Source organism: Zea mays, chromosome 6, assembly GCF_902167145.1.
Source record: "Zea mays cultivar B73 chromosome 6, Zm-B73-REFERENCE-NAM-5.0, whole genome shotgun sequence".
In the NCBI taxonomy this organism is placed as follows: Eukaryota; Viridiplantae; Streptophyta; class Magnoliopsida; order Poales; family Poaceae; genus Zea; species Zea mays.
The window spans coordinates 84,925,798-84,935,940 of record NC_050101.1 but is presented as its reverse complement, the minus strand read 5'-3'; the positions used below and the strand labels follow the sequence as shown (position 1 = coordinate 84,935,940).

Below are 10,143 nucleotides of genomic sequence, written 5' to 3'. Positions count from 1 at the left end.
CGCGGATGCGGCAGCTGGCGGAGGTCGGTTGGCGGATTAGATGGCGGGTGATTCGCCGCGGAGGGGAATCGCGACGGGGGTCGGTTGCGCTTGCGCGTGATCTGCGGGCGGGGAATCGCGGCGGGGGGAGGGGAATCGCGGCGGGCGGCTGTGACTCGCGGCGGGAGGACGGGCGGGCGCGACGTGCGCGTGACCCACGCGCGTTGGGCGGGGAATCACGGCTGGGTGGGGGCGGGCGAGCGACGGGATCCTCGGCGGGGGAATCGCGTCTGGGTGGGGGCGGGCGGGCGGCGGTATCCTCGGCGGCGGTTGTCTGCCGTGCGCGCGCGGGATCCGTGGGAGGCTGGGGAGAGCGGGGGCAGTCTACAGATTACGCTTAATAGTTGTAGAGATATACATTTTATCTTAAACTGCAAAAAAAGAGAGGTTGCTACTCATAATTTAAATGTCGCAGCGCTTTCAGTTGAGTTGACTTAGTACAACCACAAAACATTCCCTTGAGAGCCGGTTCAGGCAACAAGTAGCAGGTGAAACAGCATTGTCACAAACTCACAAGTCACAACAGGGATACGGCCACCTGAGCAGCATCATGCCAACACTACATGAAACGCCATGATATATATATATATATATATAACCTATATATACCAACTGCACATAGCATTTGGTATGACTTCACAATTAAGGAGAAAAGAATGGTGGTTCGTCAGTACATTTGTAGTAGTAGTAGTAGTGCTCGATCCATCTCCATGACACCTAACCTACACCTGAACGTCAAAAAGCCAGGGACATGCACTAGCCTATTCGCAGCGGGCGGGCGGGCGGATGCCATGTCAATTCTTCAGCGAACTTGGCACCGTCCAATGCTGGCCGCGATGCGGCTGTGGTTCGTTATTATCGATCCAACTGTTGTAGCCAGATTAACGGATCATCACACCATGCATGTCGTCGTCCGACTGTTTGATTCTCAGAATATAATCTTGGATCAACCATCAGCTGCTGTCAGTCACACTGTTCTGGCATATCTGTCAACCTCAACATCAGGTAGGTTAACGAAGAGCTCAGATTTCAGCGACTAGACTAGCTAGATGCTCCTAGCAAAAACAAATCCAGCAACGTTGGCAATTATTGTTTGAACAAGATAATCCGCATGGCATGGCATGGCAGGCTCATCCATGACCAGCAACTGACCGATCAACTCATCTTTTGACGACCCTGGTTCATCATGCATGTGCTGTGCCCCACATTCCAAGAAAGCCTTGCTTGCATTGCACACACGTCCTCCCAGGATCGACCTCTATTCTACTCCTAAAAAACAAGCGCACTGCTGTACTTGTTTAATCGTCTACAACCTCTCTCTGGTACCGATAATTGGAGCCTGTACATGCATGCATACGCAGTACACACACACACGGCACACCAATCAAGCCACCACTCATCAGCAAGCCGGCAGCGAACCAATGCAAAAGAGCAGGCCGTCGCTGTCGATCGACCGGCGACGTGCATGCCATGCATGCGTAGTGCTGTGTGTCTTGCAAGCGAGCGCGCGCGCGGGCCTTCCAACACAACCTCCAGTCCGGCCGGCGGGCTGGCGAGCTAATAACGCCCCAGATCTGATCATCTGATTGGCTTGGCTTTTCCAACGCCCAGGGTTTTGGGCTAGCTGCTGGAGAGGGTGGAGCGGAGCGGAGTGTGCCGGAAGCAACCGCTCTCCTGTGCTTTTGGTTTGGTACTGCCGTGCGTACTGTGTCGCCTGAGTTTTCTGGTTCCTGATGAGATGGAATTTCTGGATTGCTTTGCAGAGTACCTAACATATAATAACGCTATTATGCTTGCAGCAATAGGGCGCGTTCGTATGGGCCGGATTGGCATGTTTCCGGCCTCCTTCCAGGTTGAACAAATTAGCCTGGATTGGAATCCGATCTAGTTGTTCGTTTTCACCCGGATCGAGAACAAATCCATCTGATTTTGACTCCCCATTCTCACTTTTCCACCTAGAACAAATCCAAGTGTCCTCTCACGTGGATCGATTCCTGGCCAAGAATGAGTGTTCCACTCGATCCTAGGCTGGCTGGCTTCCTGGCCTGGCTTTGATTTAGGTTTGCCGAATGGACCCTAAATCAGTTCAGATGCAGGGGATCAAGTTCAGTTAGGGTGTTGGACCCCTCTCTCTTTCTCCATGTAGCATGTATTGGGCAGTTTTTAGGAAATATGAATAACCCTCTATAAATAGACTAGTAGGGTTGTTGTTACAACTATCTCTTGGCATTTTATTTTCGCTTAGTATTTTAGCACTCGTTGTTTTCCATTCCCTAGACTACTCTAGTTTAGTTAGAGGTCGTCAACGCTTTGAACCTTCACGTTTGTGTTTTGTAATCTTTATCGATTAATCCAAGGAATGGTGGCCGATACTGCCCATGTCTTTGGTTGGCTCTCGATCTTAGTTTTCATTCTTGCTAAAATTTTGAGTCTCTTTGCTCTTGTGTTCTTCCCTCTTCTCTCTTGTGTATTTGTAAAGAACCTTCGAGTTCTTATTGTTTGGGGTGTTGTTAGGGATTGATTTGTGAGGAGATAAACTCTTTGGATCACTGCGTATTCCTAGTCGGTGCAGTTCTTGGTCATGATCCGAGTTGATCCCGTTTTGAGTTTGGTTGAGAAAACTCCAACAAAACCCTAATTCTGACCCGTATTTTCAAATATGCGATTGATTTACAAATCTGATTGAGTTCAAAATTTATGGAGACTTTGGAAACACATGTGTCAAGCTGTGTGTAAACTTTTAGCTCAATCAGAGTCTGTTTGGTTTAATTTCGCATTCAAGAACTAAATTTCGAGCTGCTGAAATCAGCGCTACATTTTGTCAATCTCGTGTGAATCTTAGAAACATTTTAAAATCATGATATCAGTGGTTTGCTGATGTGCTTTTGATTTGGACGCTTTCTTCATCTCAATTTAAATGAAGTGTTCAATCTCAATTTTTAGCAGCAAAGATTTGATTGACTTCCATTCATCCCTCTCCGGTCGTCTCACCGGTCCTTAATGGAAAGATGAAAGTGTGGAGGCTCCACCTAGGCTGCACTCGTCAGGGCAATTAAAAGCTAGATAGGTCATGGAAACGGAAAAGGATATAGGAGATGCACAACCCCAAACAGACTTTTTCGCTTGCATGTCTCGCTGGAAGGGCCACCTCAACCTTGGTTCTCCCGAGCTGAACGACATGCTCAACCATCTGATCGAAATTGGCTGTACCAAGATCTGATAAGTTATATTGACGAATGTTTATGTAGGAACTGTATGCATGTTTTAGTCATATAATTCAATTATTTGATCGCAACAACGAAATATTTGTACACTATGTAATGCAGTGCAAATAATGTTCATGTTCTGTTTTCATTTATCCTCAATTAGAAACGGTAGCTTATATTTATATAATAATAGCATTGGATATTCTTATCGATGAATGATGAACTGAATTTTTAACATTGTGCTGACTTCTGTAGCGACATCAAAGGTTAGTAAGACCTTTCCGTGAGGCTAGCTAAAATACGACATCACATCAACCTTTCGAGTCGGGTAAATATTGACATGATAAGGAAGACGGGAACTTACAGAAGGAAAAAAAACGTACCAGAAATACAAAAGGGAGATAAATATGACGGCAACAAGACCAAATCCAACCGTTCTCCCTCTTCTTCTTTTTTCCGTCTATGTATAAGTATAAGGCTCTTTCGAAGCGGAATGTATTCTGCTAATGTGCACCAACCTTATGTAGCCTTTACATCATATAGTAAATTATTTGTATTTGTATAGCCAAAATATTACCAACTAATAGTTGTGCTCTAACATTTTATCGAATAATTTATATACTTCTTATTCAAAAATCTATAATAATTCTTTAGAGATATTTTATATAATATTATAATGTTTGTTCGACATCTATTTATTTTATTTGAGTCAGCGTATTTATAATAATATTACATATTCATATCGTTAATATAATATTAATGTTACAGTGATATTTTACTATACAGATTTTGTATATCATAAAAATATTTATCGATACATATCTATATTTTATACTATTTTTTAACTTTCTAGCAACACGGAGGTCTAATTTCTACGTTTATTGGGCCTGCGTGGAAGATGCAAACATGCCCTTTCCAGCCTGGTACGTACCATGGCAGCAGAACCGAGGCCTGCCGTCACTTGTGCGAGGCCACGCGCGTGGCGGATTGTCAGCCTCATACCGTCACGACGATCCAGGCATCCAGCCATGCAGCAAGTGCCTCCGAACTTTGACCGTTGTGAACGGGCTCGCCCACCTTCGGCCGGGCCGGCCCACCTTCTCCCCGGTGCATGCACGTCCCCGGAATCCCAGCGCCCCTGTTGGCAGCAGGCGGACAAGCCCATACGAGAACTCTGGGCCCACGCGCCAAAACGTCCAACCGCGCGTGACTCCCCCCTCCCTCGGGCCTCGGGGAGATGCCATGCGGCCGACATCCATGGGCGGGGCGGGGCGCAGCTGCTTGGCTTGGCGCTAGCGCCACCCGTGCCGGCACGCACCCGATGACGGCAGCACCCACCGCCTGATTGCGTCCACGGCGACCGTCACACACCGAACCGACCTCCTCGCAGCCTGTGCCTGCAACGACACAAACGTGTCGTCGCCGACTCGCCTGCATGCATGCGCCCGTCTATATAAGGCCGCAGATGCCATGACGACTGACGGGCCACCGATCCAAGAGCGAGCCGACGACGACGAGCAGCGAGAGAGATGAGGCCGTCCATCGTGCTGTTCGGGGACTCCATCACGGAGGAGGCGTTCGGGGAGGGCGGCTGGGGCGCGTCGCTCGCCAACCACTACTCCCGCTCCGCCGACGTCGTGCTGCGCGGCTACAGCGGCTACAACACGCGCTGGGCGGCGCGGGTCGCTGGCCGCGCCGTGGCCAGCATCGCCAGTCCGGTCTCTGCCGTCACCGTCTTCTTCGGCGCCAACGACGCCGCGCTGCCCGACCGCGCCTGCGCGCTCCAGCACGTGCCCCTCGCCGAGTACAAGGACAACCTCCGCGCCATCTTCGCGCTCCTCAAGGTTAAACAAACCTGCGGTTCAGTCCGTGGGCACGCAAACCTGCATTTCGCGACGGCGGCACTGACTTGAGCTCCTATTGCTCTGTTTTTCCAGAAGCGGTGGCCGTCGGTGGTCGTCATCCTCATCACGCCGCCGCCCGTCGACGAGGACGGGCGTCTGCGGTGAGTGGCCGTTCCGATCGGGATGTTCTTTCGTATCGTAGTATACGCCGCGCGCACCGGCGACCGGCATTCGATCCTGATGGGACGGAACATGGGAGGAATGAATGCAGGTACCCGTACGCGCACGACTTCTCCGGCCTGCCGGAACGCACGAACGCGGCGGCGGCGGCGTACGCGCGGGCGTGCGTGGAGGTGGCGCGGCAGTGGGGGCTCAGGGCCATCGACATCTGGTCCAGGATGCAGAGGTTCCCCGGCTGGGAGAAGTCGTTCCTGAGGTACGCACGCACTCTGTCCTGCCGACTGCCGAGGCGCCGCCACCGCGGGGATGGTAGTAGTAGAACCCAAATGAAAGTTTGCCATTTCTTGCCTGCCTGTGGTTGCAGGGACGGGCTTCACCTGACGCCGCGCGGGAACCGGGTGCTGTTCGAGGAGGTGGTGTTCGCGCTCAAGGACGCCAACCTCAGCCTGGAGGCGCTGCCCGCCGACCTGCCGCTCTTCAGCGACATCGACCCGGATAACCCGGTCAAGTCGTTCGAGGACCAGGAGTGAAGAAGGCCCATGATGGCAAGACAACGGCGGCGGCTTCAAGTCTGGGAACTCTATTGTTAATTAGAAAAAAAATTCTGGGAACTGTGTCCTACAGTGCATGGAATGTTCTGGATGGATTTTTTTAGTCGAAGCATAATTCTTGGAATAGTGTCTTACGGTTAGCAGTTTGCTACTTTGCTGTATAAGTTTGTTCGAGGTCCATTCTTTTACCCACATTTTTTTATAATACAAGCAGGTTTCTCGGAGTTCCAATTTATAATTCGTTTGACTTTTTAATTTCAAATTTAATCGGCTCGTTTATTCAAACAAATTATAAAAATTATTAATTTTACTATGATATTACTTAACATATAATATATTTTAAGTATAATTTTAATTTTCGTTTTCTAAAAAGATTAAATAAGACAAGTCAATCAAATTTAATAAAAATAGTCAGACGGAGTATAAATTAGAACGAAGGGAAGGGAGTACATCGTAATGTTTTGTTTCCATGTTTCGTGTGCCCCGCAAGTATATTGTGTCAACTTTGTTAGTATGTGTCGAATTATTTTTCTTCTTGTTGGAACGAAAGTCGAACCCGACCTCAATTAGATTTACTCGGCAAGAGTTAACCATGTTTGGACGCAGGGTCCAGAACAGCAAGAGACTTCACTACCTATCAGCAAGGAGGTCCTCGGCCGTCCCTGCCAAAGGCGACTGTGCGAAGGACCATGCAAGAAGAGGGGCTCGCCATTTCCCGCACTATGACAGGGGAAGGCCACCTCCGCAGGACGAAGTCGACATCTCGACGAAGACGTTTTCGACGGTCACCACAAGGCGAAGGGATCAACATTTGTGCTAAGGCATAAAGCATCCTCCGTGGAGCCATCCTTCACCCGACATGGCTTAGACCACTTGTAAGCCCCCAAGAGGGGTAGAGTTTTAGGTGTAGTTAGGTAGTGAATTTTGCTATGTTGTAATGACCCCACTTTATGGAATATTCTGGGAATGTAGCAGGTAACTAGGGCCATAATGGTACTTCAGTCTACCTGCTCCCCGGTTACCTACAAATACATCTGTTCTATACACGGACATGACATGCATAACAAGACGCTACATTTCCCTACCTAACGTGATGTCGTGCATCTGAGCCTCGTTTGTTCCTGAGTGCTTGGGCCCGCTTGACCACATTTTAGTAGGTCTAACATTTGGCGCCCAACATTTTTGGTATGAAGACCAACACCCATGGCTCCTAAGAAAAACACCACCAAAGTTGGCCTCTCCCTAACTGAGGTCATGAAGGCAACCCTCTCTACTGAGAATGGCAAGGCCCCCTCGCAGACAACGACATGCCCCTCACAGCTGAGGACAATGCATGCGAGCAAGACAACTCTAGCGCCCCCAACCTAAGGACCCGCCTACCCACGAGGGCATCTATAGCTCCAAAGGCCTCCCACACGATGACCTGCCACCAGGGTTCCCACCCATGGGACACCCCTGTCCCAAGAGGAAGAATACAACCTCTAAGATGGCGAAGATCTGATAATTTTAGCAGAAGACCATCTAAAATTGTGTGGCCTCTGTATCAAAACAAACCATCTCCAGAAGCAAATGGAGGTCCTCGCAGCCAAGAGGCTGAGAACAAACATGCAATCCAGAATCAGACAACTGATCATGGAGGAGGAGGAAAAAGCAAGAGCACTAGAACAAGAAATTGCAGACATGCAGTACGAAGACCCCCCATCAACAGCCAGTTGGGGCGGCCTACAACCAAAACATTTATGAAAGGGAAATAGGCTTACACCTTTTCCTAAAATGATTTTGGTGGTTGAATTGCCCAACACAAATAATTGAACTAACTAGTTTGCTCTAGATTATAAGTTTTACAGGTGCCAAAGGTTCAACAGAAACCAATAAAAAGTCTAAGAAAGGGTTCAAATAAAAAGAGCAAAAGACAACCCAAAGACAGCCCTGGTCTGGCGCACCGGACAGTGTCCGGTGCACCTGGGTGGATTCTCTCCAACTCGCCAGCTTCGGGAATTTGGGGAGGCCGCTCCGCTATAATTCACCGGACTGTCCGGTGTAGCACCGGACTGTCCGATTTGCCAAGCGAAGCAACGGCTCCAAGCGCCAATGGTCGTCTGCAGAGGAACAGTGAAACACTATAGTGCACGACTGCGCGCGCAGAAGTCAGAGCAGGCGCAGAAGGCGCACCGGACAGTGAATAGTGACTGTCCGGTGCACCACCGGACTGTCCGGTGGCCCCGTTGTTAGAAGCTCCAACGGTCGGAACCCAACGGCTTGGTGACGTGGCTGGTGCACCGGACTGTCCGGTGCGCCATACGACAGAAGCCCTCACCAACAGTTCTTTTGGTGGTTGGGGCTATAAATACCCCCCAACCACCACACTTCAATGCATTCAAGTTTTCAGCCATCAAACCTCATACAAGAGCTCTAGACTTCATTCCAAGACACAAACAAAGAGATCAAATCCTCTCCCAAGTCCAGAATCACTCCAAACAAATTAGTGACTAGAGAGAGAGACTTTTGTGTTCTTTTGAGCTCTTGCGTTTGGATTGCTTTTCTTCTTCCTCTATTCTTGTGTTCAACTCACTTGTAATCAAAACAAGAGACACCAAGTTGTGGTGGTCCTTGTAGTGGACTAAGTGTCTCATTTGATGGAAGAGAAAGGCTCACTCGGTCTAAGTGACCGTTTGAGAGAGGGAAAGGGTTGAAAGAGACCTGGTCTTTGTGACCACCTCAACGGGGAGTAGGTTTGCAAGAACCGAACCTCGGTAAAACAAATCATCGTGTTCATCCGCTTTATTTCTTTGTTGATTTGTTTTCCCTCTCTTTCGGACTCAATTATATTTCTAGCGCTAACCCCGGCTTGTAGTTGTGCTTAAACTTAATAAATTTCAGATTTACCTATTCACCCCCTCTAGGTGACTTTCAATTGGTATTGGAGCCCGGTACTTCATTAGAGCCTAACCGCTTGAAGTGATGTCGGGAGCATCCACCAAGAGGGAGATCGGGACCGACGACAAATCCGCAAGCTCGGGGAGAACGCACTCAAGGGAGTCCGCCCACAAGCACAAGGAGGAATCCTCTTCCTCCATCAAGTCCCAACGGAAGGGTGACAAGAAGAAGAAGATGAAGAAAGTGGTCTACTACGAGACCGACTCTTCGTCACCCTCCACCTCCAGCTCGGAATCGGCATCCGCCACTTCTAAGCGCCATGAGCGCAAGAAGTATAGTAAGATGCCCCTTCGCTATCCTCGTATTTCAAAACGCACTCCATTACTTTCCGTCCCATTAGGCAAACCACCTATGTTTGAAGGTGAAGATTATTCTATGTGGAGTGATAAAATGAGGCATCACCTAACCTCACTCCACAAAAGCATATGGGATATTGTTGAGTATGGAGCGCAGGTACCAAAGAAGGGGACAAGGATTATGATCCAGAGGAGGTCGAACAAATCCAACACTTCAACTCCCAAGCCACTACTATACTCCTCGCCTCTCTAAGTCGAGAGGAGTATAATAAGGTGCAAGGGTTGAAGAGTGCAAAGGAGATTTGGGACATGCTCAAGACCACGCATGAAGGAGACGAGGTGACCAAGATCACCGAGAGGGAAACGATCGAGGGGGAGCTCGGTCGCTTCATGCTTCACCAAGGAGAGGAGCCACAAGCGATGTACAACCGGCTCAAGACCTTGGTGAACCAAGTGCGCAACCTTGGGAGCACCAAATGGGATGACCATGAGATGGTCAAGGTTATTCTTAGATCACTCGTATTTCTTAACCCTACTCAAGTTCAATTAATTCGTGGTGATCCTAGATATAAACTAATGTATCCCGAGGAAGTGATAGGAAAATTTGTGAGCTTTGAATTGATGATAAAAGGCTCCAAGAAAATCATCGAGCAAGGCGCCACCTCCACACCCAAGGTGCAACCCGTCGCATTCAAAGCGACAGAAGAAAAGGACTCTACACCAAGTAGGATCCCCATCGACGCCTCCAAGCTCGACAACGAGGAAATGGCGCTCATCATCAAGAGTTTCGCCAAATCCTCAAGCAAAGGAAGGGGAAAGACTACAAACCCCGTTCCAAGAAGGTGTGCTACAAGTGTGGTAAGCCCGGTCATTTCATTGCTAAATGTCCATTATCTAGTGATGGTGACAGGGGCGACGACAAGAAGGGAAAGAGAAGAGAAAAGAAGAAGTATTACAAGAAGAAGGGCGGCGATGCCCATGTTTGCCGGGAGTGGGACTCCGACGAGAGCTCCACCGACTCCTCCACCGACGAGGACGCCGCAAACATCGCCGTCACCAAAGGGCTTCTCTTCCCCAACGTCGGCCACAA

The 10,143-nt window shown here is 49.2% G+C and overlaps 1 protein-coding gene across 1 annotated transcript; it reads left to right on the top strand.

Moving 5' to 3' along the window:
* Positions 1 to 4,724: 4,724 nt before the first annotated feature.
* On the top strand, positions 4,725 to 6,047 carry LOC100281842 (uncharacterized). The gene is made up of 4 exons (NM_001154762.2): positions 4,725 to 5,089; positions 5,183 to 5,250; positions 5,361 to 5,525; positions 5,634 to 6,047. Exons 1-4 carry the CDS (start codon positions 4,775 to 4,777, stop codon positions 5,797 to 5,799), a joined length of 714 nt encoding a protein of 237 aa, NP_001148234.2. The 5' UTR covers positions 4,725 to 4,774; the 3' UTR covers positions 5,800 to 6,047.
* The last annotated feature ends 4,096 nt before the right edge of the window (positions 6,048 to 10,143 follow it).

Excerpts from the sequence above, each read along its gene's own strand:
- LOC100281842 (NM_001154762.2), top strand. The coding sequence starts at position 4,775 with ATGAGGCCGTCCATCGTGCTGTTCGGGGACTCCATCACGGAGGAGGCG. Across the intron at positions 5,090-5,182 it reads CCATCTTCGCGCTCCTCAAG|AAGCGGTGGCCGTCGGTGGT; the intron begins GTTAAACAAACC and ends CTGTTTTTCCAG. Across the intron at positions 5,526-5,633 it reads TGGGAGAAGTCGTTCCTGAG|GGACGGGCTTCACCTGACGC; the intron begins GTACGCACGCAC and ends CTGTGGTTGCAG.